At 42.7% G+C, this 19,521-nt stretch overlaps 1 protein-coding gene across 2 annotated transcripts in view; it reads right to left on the bottom strand.

Annotated features, from left to right (window-relative positions):
* The window catches only part of daam2 (dishevelled associated activator of morphogenesis 2), a 92,534-nt gene that overhangs the window by 5,193 nt on the left and 67,820 nt on the right, over positions 1-19,521 (bottom strand). For both annotated transcript variants that reach the window (XM_084569702.1, XM_084569703.1), the window contains exons 8-24: positions 19,324-19,427; positions 18,744-18,810; positions 18,490-18,607; positions 18,187-18,325; positions 15,560-15,618; positions 15,254-15,438; positions 14,636-14,938; positions 13,580-13,687; positions 12,041-12,070; positions 9,986-10,092; positions 9,018-9,102; positions 8,799-8,905; positions 7,841-7,929; positions 5,760-5,928; positions 5,149-5,256; positions 4,882-4,942; positions 4,457-4,588 (exon numbers count right to left, since the gene is read on the bottom strand). In XM_084569702.1, coding sequence (XP_084425828.1) covers positions 4,457-4,588; positions 4,882-4,942; positions 5,149-5,256; positions 5,760-5,928; positions 7,841-7,929; positions 8,799-8,905; positions 9,018-9,102; positions 9,986-10,092; positions 12,041-12,070; positions 13,580-13,687; positions 14,636-14,938; positions 15,254-15,438; positions 15,560-15,618; positions 18,187-18,325; positions 18,490-18,607; positions 18,744-18,810; positions 19,324-19,427 — 1,971 coding nt within the window. The remainder of the gene's footprint in view (positions 1-4,456; positions 4,589-4,881; positions 4,943-5,148; positions 5,257-5,759; positions 5,929-7,840; positions 7,930-8,798; positions 8,906-9,017; positions 9,103-9,985; positions 10,093-12,040; positions 12,071-13,579; positions 13,688-14,635; positions 14,939-15,253; positions 15,439-15,559; positions 15,619-18,186; positions 18,326-18,489; positions 18,608-18,743; positions 18,811-19,323; positions 19,428-19,521) is intronic.

Below are 19,521 nucleotides of genomic sequence, written 5' to 3'. Positions count from 1 at the left end.
ACTGACTTCTGTCCAACACTGGCACACGAATCTCTCCTTTTGTCCTACATCCATCATGAAGTCTTTTCTGCAGCTTCAATAATGAAATTGATAACTTTCCTGTGATGCCAAGCAACGTGTAGCCTTTGCACAGTACCGGCCCTCTTGGTTGTTATTATTAACTAAACATACACTGGTGTGTACAATATTCATTGGCAGTGTCACAGTAAAGGAGCAGGCAGAGGCCACTACTGCCCTGTACAATGATCTTCTATCGTAGGTTGAAGTAGAGTAACAAAAAACATGACTCCAGCTTACAGTATATGGGGCCAGTATACTGTATGTGGTCCTACTGTTGTGATAAAACCGAGTTGGGGCTCGCTATTTTCTGAGGATGCGAAACCATCCTGTCATTATGGTACCGGTCTCTATGGCAACCCCACCATCATCCCTCTCTCTCCTAGTAATTATGTGTCTGGTCAAATCGGTTTCCTCTCGTCCCCTCGGGTCCGTGCTAAATGAGTAAACACACACACACACACACACACGCTAACACAATAACACGGAGAGTATGAAGTCACACAGATTTAGCTGATCCCACACAGACACAGAGCAACACAGCTTTTCTTGATAGATTATTTAATGTACCGTTACCGTTTGACTTCCAGTTTTCATCATATCTTGCTTTAATCATGTGTTTTATATTGGGGCTTTTTCAAGCTTAGATTTAAATTTGTAATGTTACAAATACTCAGGGAATGTTGTATGCTAAACCTAATTGACTAATCGATTTATGACTTACACTTCTATCCAACACAACCAACTTGTAAAGGAATAATGCGATGTACTCAGAGAAATCTATTTTTATCTGTCAGTAAACACGAATGCAAGAAAAGATCTAAAGAAATGAACTAAGTGTGTTTTACAATAGTCCCACAGTCATCAGCCAGTGGCCTGGGATGCCCCAACAAATACACACTACAACATACAAGTCTGTATCTATTAATGTAAGAGCAAGAAGAATACATGTGAGTGATGGTGTAGTTCAATGTTCAAGTTCAGTGAAATGTGTAGAGAATGTAAGAGCCTGATATTGATGGTCAGCTACAAACACATTAACTAAATATTGTTTCCTGCAGATCTTTTAGTCCAACGCTTCTGTAGTTTTCAAATCTTTACTCACACTAGCACTATGGTCAACTGAATGACTGAAAGACTACAGCAGTCTGTCAGACATTGGATTGGCCATTTGGTTGATGAAACATCTCAGTATTTATTGGAAATATTGTAATAAAATCTTGTAGGAACATTCATGGCTCCCCAAGGATCAACTCAAATGAAGCCAAACTGAAACTGTGCTTGAACATCCTGCCCAGGGACTACAGGTGTAAATTAGCTATTTAGCTAACCCTGGTATAGAAGCTATTCTATGCATGGTCCCTGTCAAACAAAACCAATAAACTAAACTAAATGAAAGTGACGTGTGCATGCATATTGCCTAGTTGTTGTTATTTTATTTTGTTTGTTTTTTTTGAAGAAAAAAAAAGCATTTTTCTCAAAGATTTGCATTTAAACACATTTGTTAAGTCACTATCATGCAATGAGGTAACACAATAACAATTAATAGAATACTTGTACGTTATATATTTTCATTATTATAAACTGTGTGTGGTGACATGCCTAGAACTAAATCTGTATACTGCTAATATAATCTCCATAGACAGATCTGGATATGTACATAACAGTAAATCCTTAATAGACACTGGTGCTAATGCACGGCAAACATTTTCTTCTGCTAAGAATAGTGTTTTTGTTTTCACAAATGCAATATGTTTTGTCAATGAGCCTTGTGCACGCTATTTTTAATCCAAAACGCATATACAAAATCAAACAGGCATTTTTTGACAGCAGATTGAAATATACTGCAGAGAGTAAAGGAGGACCAGCAAGAAGCAGCCACAGTGACGTATTGGATAAACACCTCCAACACATGCCCTGCAGCATGAAGTCAGATCACAGCTGCTCACAGGATGATGGAAAAGGGCTAACCATTATCTGACTTCTTTATTAAAAGAAGAATTGCTTTGCTTGAGCACCAAATTCTGTGACCTTTAGTTGCATCAAATGGCCCCACAAGTTCCCACCATGTTTGAATCTCATGCATGTCTGTGCTGTAATGACGGCACAGACAGAGAGAACTGATGTTTGTAGATGTGTTTAGGCAGCAGGGGATGCAAATAAAAGATAAAATGTTGAAATGTGACTTGAGAAGTGAGCAGTGAATTTCATGGTTCAGAGGACATGGTTCATGTACCTATGACATGATTTCCATGTATTATGACAACTGCTGCAGTGGAAGGAGATTTTTCTGAAGTCTAAGCTTTTCAGGAAGAAATGCTGAATTGATTGCACTATGTTCCATGAGGTTGAGGAACACAGGTTAGCTCAGACGATCAGAATTTCAACCTGCTACACAGCATTTGCAAAACTAACGCTGTTCTTTTTAGCCTGAGCTGTTTAGTGCATCAGTAACAGTATGCTAACATGACCAGTGGCATAAACACTGTCATTTACATTCACCTTGTCTGTTTTTGAATAAAAATAAAAATATAAATGAGTCAAATGATTCCAGTCTCTTTTGATGCCCACATCTCTGCTCTTAACTGAGAGCTAACAGAGTTGAAAAGCAATCAAGCTCATGTGTGCCATATCATCAATCTGCACTGTGAGTGTTAAATTCATTCACATGTGATGAATGAAATGAATCTGCAGTTACAACTATGGACATGGATAACAACAGTAATAATAATACACAAACAAGATCCATGCTGCGGGTCTGTGCAAGCCAATTCTCATAGTGTTCTAAAACTAATAACCTTTGATAATGGCTGCTTAGAAAGTGATCTGACACATTGAAGAAATCAGTGACAACACAGTAAGCTTTAGAAACTGTTTAACCGCGAGTTCAGGCAGACATAGTTTGAAACAACTGGCCTAGAGACGCTGGTCTGATTGCATAAATTACAAAAGTGCAACTTGAAGTGCTTCCTGATGAAGTCAGATTGATGACACACATAGGTGCAGTTTTTAACGTTCCAACCCATCTGTTGAAGGCCCTATATCACATTAGTGTCTGAACCTGGACTAAGAGGCAACATTTTCCATACAACAGAACACGTAGCAAATGAGAACCATGAAGCATCTGAGCCGTTTTTTTTCCCCCCCGTTTTCTGAACATAATGATGTGTGGGTGTGTGGATGCGTGGATTCTCTCTGGATAAGAGGAAAATCCCTTCTCTCCTCTGGGAACCTCTGTCCTAATAACCCGCATGCCCTCCGACAGCTGTAATCCTTTGTAATGTATGTAAAAAGTGTCTACTAAGCATGTGTGCGTCTCTCTCGCAAACACACATGCAGACTTGTTGCCATGGAGCTTTGTAAGCTTCAGCAGACAGCCCTCTCTGTTCAGTCATCCTTTGCCTTCTTAAAGATGAAATGCACACCCACACTTCCATATTTGCGTTCCACTGGAAACCTAACAGAGAGTCACGGAGCCTTGATCAAGCACTGAGTCAGTGTGTCAGACTCACCGCTCAGCGGCCACACAGACACACGTGCGTGTTTGGAGTCTGGGCCGGTGAACACAGGTTCTTTTGTTTCACGGCAGTAACCGGTGCCCTATTTCTCCCGTTCTTTTCCTTTTGGCGTCCCAGCTGGAGCGGATTCCCTCCGATTTTTTACCAAACCTCCTCCTTGACCAAACAATTAAGCAAAGGGGAGGCTCAACTTGAAACCCAAGGGTCCTTCCTCCTTTCTTTCTCTCCTACCATCTGTTGAGACTGCAGAGAATTATCATTTTTTCCTCTATTTTGGAGAAGATTATCCTCCTAATAAAGTCCAGTACAATGTGATATCGGTGCTAAGGTCTAAAAGTGCTCGACATGTCAGAATCAGGATGCTAAATGCGCACCAGAGCACTGAAGGCCTGCAAATTAAATAATATGTTGGCATAAATCTTTAACACTGACACTCTTTGGGATTCCCACAGTCCCACTCCTATGTTCAGGTCTCATACTTCCTACCATACATCAATACATGAGCCAGCAGGGTTCAAAAGGCCATTTGTTCCAGTTGTAAAAAAGAAGGAGTGTGGCTTTAAAACACTAACTTAAAGAGACAATCACAAAGAGAAGACGTGGGGGGGAATCCAGGGTCATCTTTCAAAGCTGGGTTTCCCCCGACTCCGCTGAAGTCATCTCACTGAGCTAAGACGGACGTGCAAAGGTTTTCCCTTTCAGTTTTCTGTCTCTCTCTTCCTTCCTGCTCTCCAGTCTGTCTGACACGAAGGCTTGGCAGTGGTGATGACTTGCCAAGGACGCATTAAAGCCACCCACATGGACATATGAACTTACACTTACAGTATGACTTCTCCAATGCATTATTCATTGTAGGAATGGATGGTGAAACAATTAGCTACCTTGTCCCTGGCTTCACTCAGCTGATCTTCTAGTTCAGAGAAGCTGAAGCCGGCCACAGTGATGAAGTCACCGATCACAGCCACAAACTTATCCCCGCGTTCCCTCGTCCGGCTCTGCTGGTAGTGCAGCTCCTGGAGAGGGCAGAACAGACAAGAGGTCGTGTGACTTTAAAAGGAAAGATGTGGCAGTGAGTTTATACAGTACTTCGTATTCACTTCTCTCTGTGAACCACGTATTTGCACTTGAGCACTTGTTTCTGCGCGCGGCAGTGAGAACATGACATGCTGCCATTCCGTGTCACGGTGTATGGAACATTACCAGCATTTAAACACCTCACTCCACTGTCCATCACTGCACTGCCCGAAAACACAATTACAGACAGGAGAAGAACCAATGGGAGGGAGAGTGACGCAGAACAACTCACCGCCTCTAGGGCCTTCAGTCCACTTTTGATATTGTGTACTTCTTTTTCCAACTCTGCCAAACTAAAGAGACAGAAAACAACAACAGACACAGAGGCAGTCTTTATTAACAGTTGTCTGATGCACATACCTACAATTTCTGGTGCTGTAATTTACATTTTCACTAAAATCACCCACTATCCTTACATCGTGCAACACATTAATACCTAAGTAACAGCTAGTAACCTTTTCCCTCTAGGCATCTCTACAGGGAAACGTTGTGCACTCACTTGACTTTGGCGGCCTCTGGCACACTGCCGAGGTCCTCCTGGATGTGCAGCGTGTCCGGGTAGTTCTTCTCAAAGATCATGATCAAGTAGTGCAACATGGTGATGTTCCTGTTGAATCACAAGTAAAGACATGCAAGCAGTATCAAGCAGTGTTTAACCATAGCAATCGAGGTAATAATACTACTATGCTACTATGCAGATAACAGACAACAGCGACGGCGTCCAAGGGACGTAAAGAAGGATTTTGACGGGAGAGTACTAACTTTGTTCTAAGCCACCATTTCTTTTGTGACCTGCATAATAGCAGCAAACACAAATCCAATGTCCTTAGACTGTCTGCAAAAGTCTTTGCAGACAGGAAAAAGTAGATGGAAAAAAGTCTGCCTGTTTGTATTATACTGTATTTTGTCACTATTGTGAGTGCATTGCATGCTCAGAACCTGCTTAGAATCACTATGTAGGGTTGGGGAGCTAAGTGTCCTTTATCTGCTGTAAATTTTTACCCACTAAAACTATGCGAATCCAGTAGCTTACAAGACAGACACCATGTTTTGTGACAAAAAAATGTATAATAAGAGTCCATTTGATGTCCACAGTCCCCCCTGGCCCACCTGTCTATGCTGGACTTTGTGTCAGCAATCTTGTTGAGACTGGAGACCTTGAACCCATAGGCGTTGCCTCTCTGGCCTTTGTTCATGAAGTTGCCGAAGGCCAGCACCACCTCCAGAACCTGAGTCAGACGCTTGCTCCGGACCACCTCCCTGGATGCATTCAGGATGGCTGGAAAATGGAGAGAAGGAAAGACAGATGCAGCTGTAGAGATCATGTTGATCATGTGATTGATATTAGTGTACTTTTATAACCTTTCATATTACATAAGGATTTGGCTTTGCGCTTTTCCCTTCCATTCTGTTTCTTTACTTAATCCCCACTGAAACACAACCCCATCTGAACGTGGCCCAAAGTTCCCCATCCTTTCCTTCAGTTTTAACATCCTTCATGATGAGTGATCAATATTTCCCACAACAACTGGGCAGCGTGGAGGGGAAACCCATCACACCCTGCCATTCATCCATAACACAGCGGGGAGAAGGGAATATTCCAAACATAACCCCACACTGTCCACTGCTTTCCTCCTGGGAACGGCCTTGTCTGGCAAAGTGCAGGTGGTTCCCCTCTCCACAGAGGAAACCTCACTGTGAATGTGAAAATCGTTAACAAAATTCATATTGTTATCGTTACAGTTCATTCTGCTGTGATGTAGCATGGGAACCATTCTTCTGGCTCTGCTTGACGGTGTTCTGCAGGATCAAGAGAGGCCTGGCCGCACACTGCACTGTCTTCTGAAAGAACATGCTGGGTGGTCCAGTCTCTTCTCGATAAGTAACATGACTAATAAAAGGGCATGGGAACTTTATTACGGGCATCGATGAACAGTGCGGTTTGGGGGTATTAGGATTCAACAGCAGAGATTCTGGAGGTTTGGATCAATACTCAAACTCTGCTCATTTTTTTTTTTTCCAATTCCTGGCATCAGATAATGTATGCCTGACGACTAGAATAAATAGACTGACAAATATTCTGCAGCACACAGGGGGCTAAACTCTCAATCAGCACTCGCTGCAAATAACACTCTGCTGGCAAAAATAATGTCATGTGCTCATCGAAGCTCAGAAAAGGCTCCAGAGGAGCAGAGAAGTGTCTTTCGAGTAGCTCTGGCTCAAAGAGACACTACAACAGCTCGGTCATGGCATGCCCTGTGACTGCACGTGCATCCACACAAGCCCACGGACCCTATTGGAAGCCTTTTCATTTGGTCTTTTGACGTAAACTGCAGAGTTTACAAGAGACACTCTCTCCTCTCAAGATGGGCCAGCTTTCCAAAACAGCCTGGTAACCTTGGAGAGAAAAAAAAACTGCTGTACATAGGGCAAATCTACAGTCGACCCATTTTGCTCACACACATGCACACTTAACACAAAGAAGGGATTGTGAAAAGCACTGGTCAAAGCTGATTTTTTTTTCTTCTTCTGACTGTAAACCATGTTCAGTATGAATGTGGTATGCCCTAGAAGCATGTGCTCTAAAATGTAATCTTCTGTATATTACTAAAATCAAAGCCAAACAAGGACTTTTTCAGACAGTTTTGATCAGACAGTCTAAGTCCTCCCAAAGAAAAGCTGCTGTTATTATTGTCAACAAATCCCGTGAAAAGACCAAAACCAACAAGGCCGTCTCTCAGTGCTTTCTGACTTCTCCACCCTGTCTGGAGCACTTGCTGTGGCCCCCAGCCCACAGGCGCTTTAATGCATTCTGCAAAAATAGGTCACAAATATTCAGCTTCATTTTATCAAGACAATTTTCAGCGGGGCCCACTGTTTTTAGCAAACGTCACTCAGCAGCGGGACGGAGCGCGTGGAGTCCAAATAAGCTGCAGCGTTTGAGTTAATGGCAGCGAAGGAAAAATGCCACCCGCTGTGGCTCACTGATGTGGTTTTAATAGTTTTGGAACAACAAAGGAGCTCCAGTGCACACAGGATTAATCCGGGTTAGGCTTGTAATACTTGAACTCAGTAGTCATTGTTGGTACTGAATAACAACAAGCTTAATATTGTTCTTCCAGTAAGCGTTCAAATAAAGCCCACGTCTGATTCTTGCACCTCTCAGCGGCCTCCGAAGTGTTTGTCCTTACCTTCAACCTTAGGCTTGGTTTCAGCTAGACGCTCTGCAAACTTCTTCTTAAAGAACAGAGCCTGTAGTCTCTGCTGGTAATGGTCAATTCTGATGAGGAGAGGAGGGGTGAAGAAAAGGGAGGTGTAAAAGGAAAAAAAAAAAAAAAAACAGAAAGGAGGGTAAGTTACATTAGTCTCCAGGGGAGTGAAAGTTCAAAGCTAGAAGTCACCCAATTATACAAAACTCCCTCTCTCAGTTTTCACCGGCCCCATCACATCATGTGCTCGCGTCACGCTGGAGAGTTGACAAATGGGTATGTTAAACTTTGCCAAAGGTTCACCAAAAGAGGAAGAGGGATTTTCAAAGAGGGGCCGGGGATATTAAATCGCAAAAAAAATCCCTGATGTATTCCTCAGACCAAAGAAGATGCGGTCAAAGGGAAAGAAAGTGGCCAGGGTAATATTTCACTAAAGGAAACAAAAAAGGATTAATTATCTTGTACAAACAGCGCAGATTCTGAGAAAGTAAGGATAAAAGGTGCAGATTTAAAACGTCTCCACCGCCTGGTGCGACTGCAGTCCTCAAAGGGAGGCCATGACTTCTTTTCTCGGCTAAATGATGAATCACCCCAGAGTTTGAGGCTTGCTCTCGACACCACCCTCACCACTTGCCGCGACAAAAGCTCGTTCTTTCTGAACAGGCAGGCATTGTGCTTTTCAAAATTTTTAGGATCTGTTTGTGGTTGACTGGCTGATGCCTTCACTCCGCAGAAGAAATCTGGATATTTATAGAAACCTTCCACTGTAACTGCACGCCTGTCACAACTGTTTCAACGCGCAGACACACACTTTTATGTAACAGCGATATGAAATGTTTATCAGAGTGGTCTACTTTCCTACCAACCGTGCCACTTAAACATTAACAAGCCCCGACTGCGCTGAAAAACGTCTAAGCGCCCATCATGTAGTCCAGTGTACCTGCTCATTTCAAAGAGGAAGCGGTCAGCGCGGGCCATCCTGTCCAGCTCATGCTTGTGCTCCTCCAGTAAATCAATGTCACTTTTCTCCGGGACAAACTTCAACAGCTGCAAAGGTGCAAAGACGGCATTGATGCAAATGTTAATGCAGAAGTTTGTGGAGCAAACTGGAATATTTAGTATCAGACTACAATGTGATTCCAGTATGTTTTAGTCTTACCTGCTCCAGCATATCTTTGGCCAGCTCTTCTCTCTCATCCATCTCCAGGATCGCTCTCCTGATTTCTTCATTGCTCATTTTTAACCTAAAAAATAAGTATGCAGTTGTTTTAGTTACATCCCCTAAATAGATGCATATCAACTACCACTTTACGAAAAACAGACTATGACTGAACTGATACCAACAGTCTGAATAGCGATCTGTACCAGTGCCAAACCCCCTGGAGCACTGCCAGCTGTTTTCTGTGCATCTGCTCAGTGTTACATGTGACGAGCTGTGATCAATAACGGCATTGTTAGTCTCTTCATCGAAGCCCTATTGACCAACTCTGACCCCATTTGGGAGTACCCCGGGGTCATTTGCCATTGACACGAAAGTGAGTTCGGGGACCATGCTGCCGTTTTGTCAGACACACAAAGAGATCAGGAAGCCTGTTTATTGATCTGTATTGGGGGGAGGCTTTGGACCACTCCTGTTAGGAGGCGTACTAATGGTAACCATATTGCTGAGTGGATCTTAAATGATGACAATTGATTCCGGTTCAGATGTACTAGGGCTCAAATGGGACTCCCCCTTTGGGAAGAGGGGTCAGATACACGTGTTTATTTAATGTAGGATATAAAGCAGAGACTGGGAGGACACTAGTTTAGTAAGAAATGTGAGCATCATTTCCTGAGAGGTATCCTCACCTGGAGTGTGCTTTCTGTCTGTTATATGAGTCTTTCAAAAAATATGCATGGATGGTAATTCAATGATAGATGCCCTTGTGTGTCCATTAAAAACACATTTCTGGAATTAGCGGTAATTTGCCTCAAACTGCTCCACAGTGAGTTACAGCCTTAACCTCTGATACAGAGGCTGTGATTTACTTCTCAGTTGCCTGTGCTCAAAACATTCTCTTAAGAACTAAAAGCTAATTAACAGCATGTGATGTAGTTAAAGAAACCTTTCTCTTTGGGACCCCTTACTTTGAAAGAAGGATGACACAGTTCTGTGCACGTCTGCCATCGATGACTGACAGCTCTTTGACTTTCCGCGTGCTGACGTATATGTCATCCATAGAGCCCGTCTCCTTCTGTGGACAGATTAAGGCAGAAAAAAATGATTTAAATGTTTGAAACCCAGCGCTCACACAAAATGTGCACACAATAAAAACAACTTCTCCTCACATCTGCCTAACATATTTGTCTTGTTAAGAGGTGAACCCTTCTGAGAAATTAACAATGTGTTAATTTAGAGCAGATTAAAACAGAAAACCTTAAGAACCAAGTCCAAATCCACAGGGACTACAGGTGTAAATTAGCTATTTAGCTAACCCTGGTATAGAAGCTATTCTATGCATGGTCCCTGTCAAACAAAACCAATAAACTAAACTAAATTTTGCACTTGCCGTTCAGCCGGTGCCACTATCAAGCACAGACCAAAAGGTTGCAGTCAGGCCAAGCACTTCGGTTGGCCTCAGATCAAGTTACCTGACCTATTTTTGCCGTTACGGACCGCAAATGTCAAGTGTCATGCATCAGTTCATCGAGGCCAGAGCGCATCTCTCGTTATAAATCCTTTGCTCAGTTTGGGAAGTTGAATGAAATATTTTTTACAGCTCAAAAAAAAAAGAGCTGTAAAAAAAAACCTAAAAATACAAAGTCTAAAATCACAAAAAATCCAGAACAGAGAGTCACCGCTGCAAGCATAGTGCAGGAACTCCTATAAACCTCTCGGAGGAACAGGAAACACGGTTGAAACCTTGATTTGAGCCAGTCAGACGTTTTTTTCCAGCTTGACACAAATATAGTATTAAAATCCACAAGGGGAAAGCATACATCTCTGAGAAAAGTGGTCGGGGCTGCATGTTAAACACATTCTATTTATGGCTTGTGCTGGTTTCCTGCTTGCCAGAAAATGTTCTTTTTGGGGTTGCCGAGTATGACATATGTAAAACAGATGCGGCTTGTAAAGAAAGTGTCGTTTTTCCATGCCCGTGTTGACCCATGATGTCTGGCAGCGGTGTGAGGTTGGCACTGGGTCAGGGGGACAACTCCCATTCACTGAAACCTGCCAAAACCTTCTCTACCCAGGAGCTTACAGCAGTTTTTGCCAGCTTGTGTAGAGCATGTGCACTCAACCTAATGTAACTGGAGAGTAGCCCCATCATCTTGTCCAACAGTTATTATGTGACCGTGATTGAAATGTGGTCAGGTGTTTGAACTGTTGTGCAAAAACCATGCAAGTGGCTGCACGTGAATTCTGGCTTTTCCTGCTCAGGTTATGATGACGAATGATGACAATTAAAATAAAATATGATGGGGGCAATCACGGTAATCAACACAATAACTGAGATGAAAATGGGATGAAAAACAAGGCAGTGACGATGAAGATTAATGCTGGATTGCTATTTGGGCTCCACCAAGGGAAACTGACAGCCATTCATCTACACTGTTATTCCATACAATAGTGGAAAAATGTCCTTAAGCATGGAGAAACATTCAATTGATGTTTGATGCACAAAAGGCCCTCCTTCTTTTAGTCCGGTTTTTGGAGAGAAATACTTGTCGTTTCAGCGACTAAAGGCTTCATCGTGTTCACCAGCTAGTTGCTAACTTTCTCTGTATGTTTTGGGAACGTAATGTACATGCGGAATTATCCGTCTCTTTTGCTAAAAACGGCTTCCTTCTGTTGAAATTATGTTACTGAGAGTAGTGACAGTAATACTGCAGGTCATAAAACCAAAACAACGAGTTGAAAGACACTAAATCTCCAACAGGGAACTGCAGTTATGTTTTATATGGAGTCACTTTCACATTGCATGTAGATATCTGACCTAGTATTAATTAGAGATGCTTTAACTAAACAATACCAGACCAAGGTTCATACAAAAAAATACAAAACATGTATCAGTGACAAATAACCATTCATTATGATACAAGGAACCGCTCTATCTGCTTACTGCACTGCAGAAGAGGAAGTGACAGGGCAACGAAGGTAGGTAACCGTGTGGTGAAAAAGCAGGAAAATCTTTAACTCACCTGTTTGAAGGATTGGTTAGTGAGCAGGTCCTGCCCAGGCAGCCGGAGAGCGCAGAGAGACACACACAAAAATTGAGAAAACGTGCAAAGATTAGCACTTCAAGCAGAAAAAAAAAAAGGTGGTGGCTATAGCAAACTATGCACACTACAAGCTGAAGCTGGGAAGCCCTCAGTGAGAAAAAACAATAATCGTCTGGTGCCCGAGTCATCAGGGGCTCATGACAGCTACAGTGGAGGCTGAAATCTCTCCGTGCTGCACAGGTGAACAAAAAAAGCTTTTAAACTCATTTCTAGTTTGGGGTTTGTCTTCTTAAAGAGGTCATGACTGTTATAATGTATTCTTATGATTGCATCTTCATCCGTCTTGACATGGAAAAACAAAAGCATGAAAAATGACTGTGGTGACTAATCCCACAGAGGGCAAATGTAAACAAAAGCCCATTTAGAAAGATAGACTAATGGCAAGCTTAAAAAAGCAGTTATGCCACGTATAAACATTGCAATATTGTCCAGTTGACTTGAAACTCGCTCCTGCCAAATGGAACTAAGTTGTCAAAACCAGGAAGATCTTGAGTTTTTATGTGGCTATATCCATAGAGATCTGCATTTAACCGTTGGCCTGTGCCAACAAAAACCTGCTCCGTATAAATAAATACCCACAGTAAATCTCTGTCAGCAACAACCTCAAATGACCCATTACTCTTTAATAAAAGCTCGCAAGGAGAGGTTGAGCTTTTAGCTGTCAGAAGCCTTTTTGGCAAGGCTGTAAAATACATTAGAGAGGAATTCAACAATGGTAATGCCTCAAAAGAGACTTTGCATTGGTGCTCCATCAAGCCTTAAATACTTTGCCTATACTGTGATAACTAGAAACTAATTGGGGCATATTAACATTCCACTTAAACCCATGTACGCAACGTAATATATCAGTTCATGCAATTGCACCCAATATTATCACATGACAAGTGGTGTGCAATTAGTTTGTAGCACACAGAGAAGTAATTGCTATGTACTGCATGGTATAGCCACAAAGGCACACATGCTGCAATTATCCTATTAGCTCATCCCTGGTTCAACATGATTTAGTGAATAGTCTCTTTATTTTAGTACGCTAGCTCCAGTAAAAAAGTTTCCTGTATCGTGACTCCTCATGACTTGTGCAGCGTGGACGTTTCCGCCATGAGCCCATGAAGACACAGTCAGTCCCCTTCACAGAAATGCTCCACAGACACTAGTGCAAAGCTTGTGCTCTGCGGCATCTCTACAATAAGGCATTCAGCAACAGACAGCTGCTTGTGGTAGCCGGGAGCCAGACGCTTGGGACTCTCCAGAGTCCCCTTAACACATCCCTCCCCTCAACCCATCACACACACACTTTCACTAATACACACTGTTAAGGAATCATGGCCAAGTATCGTACTTCAACTCACAGAGTAACATTTAGTGTAAGCTTGCCAGAGCAAACACTTAAACACACACTCAGTTGTGATACAAGTGTGTATACAGAATACTGTAACGCACTCGTTAATAAATCCAAACCTGCTGTCTCTGATACGCTGAAAACATCTTCTCTATGTCCTTGAGGTCAAGAATCTTGAAAGCTCTCAGGTCATCAATGTCATTCCAGATGGTGCCATTGATCACGTTCTGAAACAGGGTAGAGGGACACATGGGATTAACATTTACACATTAAAGCTACTACCTCTTAATTTTGGGCTGCGTTTTCATAGTCACACAAATCAACAAGGAGCAGATGCTTTGAATTAGTTGTGAAATAAAATCCAACAGGTCTTTATATTTTCATGTGCAACTGCAACCAAGTGGAAAGAGGTGGTGGCACACTTGCTATTTTTGTTGGTGTAGGCACACCACGTGGGATGGCTAGAACTGAATATAGATCAGAAGGTGAATAATAAACTCTCAACGCCTCAACAGTGGAACTAAATGGATGGATGCTTCTCCAGGAAACCATTAAGTTGAGAATGTCAAGGCTTGAACACAAAACATCTCAAATTTGTAGCACACAGGCATACAGAGTAGGGTGGTAACAGACTATCAGTGTTCCAGTGATGACGGATGTAATAATTAAAACTATTCAAAAAAAATAATAAATAAATGAAAAATGAAAAATGAAAAATGAAAATATGCTTTGTCAGGCAATTGATATGATGGCATCAGTTCTACCTTGTAGGATGATGTCACTAAATTTCACCTTACAGGTGTTAAAAGGTAACAGACGAGTATTTGAAATGCTGAATGTGTGTGATTAAAAAGGTGACTGTGACCACACTGCAGCAAGATTCTTTAAAAATGTCATACAGTTTTCATTAAAACACCAACAGCATTGCAATGCTGCATCTGAATAAACCTTCCACCTATTTGCACCTCACTGTGAAACAGGGCGGCTTATATAATGCCATTCTATCCGGTCATAAGATCATAATGCTTATGCTTAATGCTTAAAGTTAGCTATTATGTTTCATTTTACACAATTCTGGCTTTCCTGAATAATTAACTGCAATTTCTCTTCTTCATTTTTTTCTTTCAGCTAAATAAGCTTTTAATGTTTCCACAAAATACTACTAGTTGACTCACCTCTCCTAGTTTGGCCCAGTTGAAGGACTTCAGGGGATGAGAAGGCTGAGGGATGGACTTGGACCGCATGTTGCTCATCGAGTTGAACGACGAGGGGATAGGAGGAGGCGGGGCGCCAAAAATGGGAGGAGCACCTGGTGGTGGAGGTGGTGCTCCAGGTGGAGGAGGTGGCGGCGGGGGAGGTGGGCAGCTGAACGGTAGAGGAGGCGGGGGTGGAGGGAAGCCACACATCATAGGCGGAGGAGGCGGTGCCGCAGGGCCACCAGGAGGCGGCGGGGGAGGCGGGAAAGCCACATTGCCACCCTATTAAAGGGCAAAAGGAGCGTGAGCTCATTTAAAATTAACAATATAATAAGCAAAATGATGATTTGTGTCTAAAACTGACAGAAAGCTCTCACAATATACTTGTTTGCATTCTTACTGGAGTTAGACAATTTATTCATTTTATTCTCTTTGTTTCGGATCCCGATAAGATGAGCACACATTAGCTCATTTAGTAGACAAACAGGCCTACCTAAACATCTAGTTGGCTACCAAATCACAGGACAGAATAACACTACTTAGCACAATGTGATAATCATCCTATTACTGCCCAGTATAAATAGCAGCACTGCTCACAGCAAAGTCATGGATGCGTGACGACAGGTCCAGCACTTGCTCCCTGGCCGAGCGCAGCTCCACTCCCTCGCGCTGCAGCTTGTCCTTCATCTTGTTTAAGGTCTTCATCATATCGTCCTTTTCCTGCGTCTTGATGTCACACTCCCGCTCTTTCCTCTCCAGTTTAGCTAGTAGCTCCACGTGATCTACAAGTAAAAAAACGGGGGAAATTAGTTTCCGTTGTGTAGATTCTAAGGTGGGGGATGGGTATCGATGATGCATTTTTTCTTTCAAGCTGCAGAGTGCAGTGTGTCAAACAAGCCATACCTTTCCTGAACTTCTCCGCCTGGTCTCGCCACTGTTTGACCTCATTTTCATTGACCAACCTGTGAAGGAGGCAGGTGAAAATAAGCACAATAAAACAGACGGAATTCATTCAACAGAGTCTTGCAAAGAATGCTGGGATATAGGGGTCAACTGCAGTCCAACCAAGTCAAAGCCAGGAAATTTAGAGGGAATCTTATCACTGGATAAAAAACCCATTTCTCTGTTAGATTAATTCTTAACTTCCTTTTTGCAAGAGGGATTCTGATTCATTACCAGCATTGACTGGGCTGACACAGTTTTAAGCTCCAAAGCACAACATTAGTCCCAAAACAAAACCAGTTATACAGTATGTTATGAGTTATAATGTCTGGCACTTGGTTCAGCTTGAGGTTAAACTGATGTTCTGATATAAATGTGAGGTCATGTAATGTGAGAAAAGATTGTTCCTGATTACTGGTCAACTGCACGGAGCCGTTAGTAAAAGAAATATTACAAATATGAGGCATAAACTGAAAACAAGATTATCAATGGGATGTCCTTGGGAATCATTTAGATGAAGAAAGACTGGAAAGTGAAACCTTGAACAGCGCTGGTAGCCATGGCTAGAGATGAGAGAACAGAAATGTTTCAGAGTCACCATGCAGACAAGATAAACAATTAAACGGGATGAGAGAAGGAACTCCTGAACAAGTGTTGCGGTGACATATGACTGCCAACGAGGACAGAGTTACTTCACTGTGATAATGATTCATGCTTAAACGCTTGTAATCAGTTCAGACTAGGAAGTCCACAGAGCTATTTAAAAGAAAATTGGTCATTAATCAGTTTTAGGCCATCAAAGTGCTTGTGTTTGAGAACGCAACTTGTCTGAACCTGATTAAAAAGTGAGCGCTGCTTTAATTACCGCTCGGGCAACGCTCCACGAATCCATCTCATTAAAACAAAAAAAGACACAATCACTTTTTTGTCGACTAGTCAAATAAATACCTCCGCATGGCTCTGGAAAAATGTGATTTGTACAAGAGTGTTAATTTTGGGCCAGCCACACGTGTAAGTAGTCAGAGCCGTCGTCATGGTGACCACAGATGATGAATGACTTTGTCTCCTAGTTGTTTTAACAGTTGTTTTAGTTGCGTCCCTCCTCCTCGAGCCGTCACGGCACGAGCCATACATTTTCACCCATTAACCGCCAGGGCCTTCGGCGTGCAGCCAGTACAATGAGGGAATCTCAGCTTAAGCACTCCGTTTCCAGACACAAATTACTGAGAGAGAGTTTATGGAAACAGAGTGGCAGTAATGTAAAGGGAGGGGCAGGTTTTGACCGCGGTGATGGATCTGCAACGGGCAATAATGAGCGTCTGGGCTCAGATGCAGCGTGCATCCGTACGCTACTGGAAAGAATTACACTCAAGTGTGCTGATTGCATGTACAACGGTGGCGGAATTAGTGAACAAAGCAGGAGCCAGCGGGGGCCAAGGTTTACCACGCGACGTGCTTTATGGCGCTTTCAACACCGAGACTAAACACATTCATCACCGATCGTAAGCTCGGTTTAAACAAAGAGGAGGAGAGTGGTGCAAAGAATGACAGCGAGTCAGAAACAGAGAATGAAGTCAAGTGTTGAGAGAAACACAGTGTTGACAGTGCCATCTTTTACCACTATCAAGACTCAATACACACCGCAGGCTTTGGCCTCCAAACACAAGTCCAGATTAGTTTCAAAATCCAGTGAAATGCAGACCACGAAAACCAGCGAATATCAATAATCATTTGGAAAACATTCTCTCTGAGAGACAGTGTAGACTTTGGCCATGACAGCGTATGCAAAACTTCCAAATTATGATGGTTGGTTTGAGTTTTAGAATGTTAACGCCTCCCCCCGCTTCCTACAGTACACGAAGCCTAGCGTCTGCTTTGCTGCACCTGACCGCGGCTGACTTGGCCGACCGGCCCTCATAATGCGATTAGAGCAACTTCCTTTTGATGTCTGGCTTCCGCTTTCATGCCAATTCACGCTCGGAGTGAGGCTTCCTCCGGTTAAGCCCAGCCCCCTGCTGCCACCTTCACATCACCTCACCTTGCTGTGCAACCATATTCCACGCTCCCATCACTAACACACTGGCATGAAAAAAGAAAACAATTGAGGTAACAATGATGAAACTGGTCTCTACTAAAAGTATCCTCTGCCTTTTAGCCATGCCTTGATCATTTCAACATTAAAGGACAATGTTGATATCAGGCTTTGATCTGAGCTGGACGTGATGCAGACTGGATGCATTAACCAGGAGATTTTCCAGAAGTTAGAGATTGTTTACAGCATCAGAGGACAAGGGGAAGCTTTTAAAAAGGCAAGCAGGAGGCACTGGAAATGCAGGGCACTTACAGTAACTATCTCTTATGTAATGGTCAGCAGTTTAATGATTGGCCTGGATCACCACGGGTGAATAGATGGTGAATGAACATCGACTCAGATAAAACATTATTCCTGACACTGTGACCAGGAAATCTAGGACAGCAAACACAGCAAACATCTTGCTTCACCAGTGATCCTGTGTCTGCTGATGTACACTATATGCCTGTTTGCAATTACGTAACTTCTGAATTGACTTAAGAGACATTTCACTTACAAGCGAATGATGTTCTTGACACTAAAGTTGTCCAGGGGGGCAATGTCAGGGTCCTCTCCCTTGTCGTCCTGCAGGACTATCTGCTGGAGAATCCTGTCTAAGAGCTGCCAGTGCTGCAGGCTGCCACCACCACGTTTGTCTGGATGTGAGGTCAAAGGCAGATATAGTAAGGTCATTCCAGTTGACTAATGTGAGTTCAATATCAAAAGCCACTGGTGTTAAGCACACCCCAGATAGGATTTATTGTTTTTCCTACAGTACATGAAAACGGAAAACCTTAATTATTGCAATGTGTCTACTCACAGGGCATCTGGAGGCAGTGTTGTAGGATGGACAGGAGGTGTGGGTAGGAATCTGTGTGGCTCAGTTTCTTCTTGACCAGCTCAAACATGGCACCAGCACTCTTTGTATCTACATGGGACTGTAGAAGGAGAAATGTAATCACTCTGGCTGGAAGGTTTGATCATAGCTCTGTTTGACTTCTTGGCTGTGCAGTCAGAGCACTGTAGGTTCCTACTAGCAGCAAGGTATAGTGTTGTCTATACTTGATCACTTACCATATCAAACCTTTTGGCAAGCTCTGAGTCATCCTCATTTCGCACCATCTCAAAGAAGTCCAAATGCCTGGACAGAAAGAAAAAAATTGTCCGATATTAAACTATTTACTGCAGCCTATTTAGACTCTATGGTTCAGTTTGGAATGGAACTTTATATTTGCTTTATTACCTTTAGCTGAGGACAGTTTGACAATACATTATTTAGTTTTGTGTCTCTGACTATATATGTAACGCATAGTTAAATACAATGGGTTTTCATTAGGCTCTTTGTCAAACACTAAACTGACATCTACCAGAGCTACCAGCAATGAAGACAAACTGTGAGGTTGTCCGATCAAAAAGTGTCACTTGAACACACCTAAGTTTAGAGTCAGTGGGAAGTTAAATTCTGCACCTGCGTAAAAGGAAATAACTGTTGATGCCAGTATATGGTAGTAGTTCAGAGGGATGTCTCTTACAGATTAGCAGTGGTACGGGACTCAACAAAAACCTAGCATCACAGACTCTTACATCCTGACACCTGGAAATGGTGTGTGACAAACCTTAAAAGAACAACACCAAGTATAAGCCGATTGCTCACCTATCAAGAGTGGCGTTTTCATGCTCTCTGAGCTTGTCGATGACCGGCTGAATGCCCAGCATCAAGAACTCGTACCTTAGGTGGAGACGAAACTCCAAGTTGTCCTGCAGACAACAACAAAAAAATAAAAAGAACCAGTAAGGGAGAAGAAAATCCACAATTATAATGATGGGACATCAAATACCCCAGAACAGAGGT

The sequence above is a fragment of the Chelon labrosus genome (genome assembly GCF_963514085.1).
Source record: "Chelon labrosus genome assembly, chromosome: 20".
Classification (NCBI taxonomy): Eukaryota; Metazoa; Chordata; class Actinopteri; order Mugiliformes; family Mugilidae; genus Chelon; species Chelon labrosus.
The sequence above is the reverse complement of the archived record's forward strand: the minus strand, read 5'-3'. Positions and strand labels throughout refer to the sequence as shown.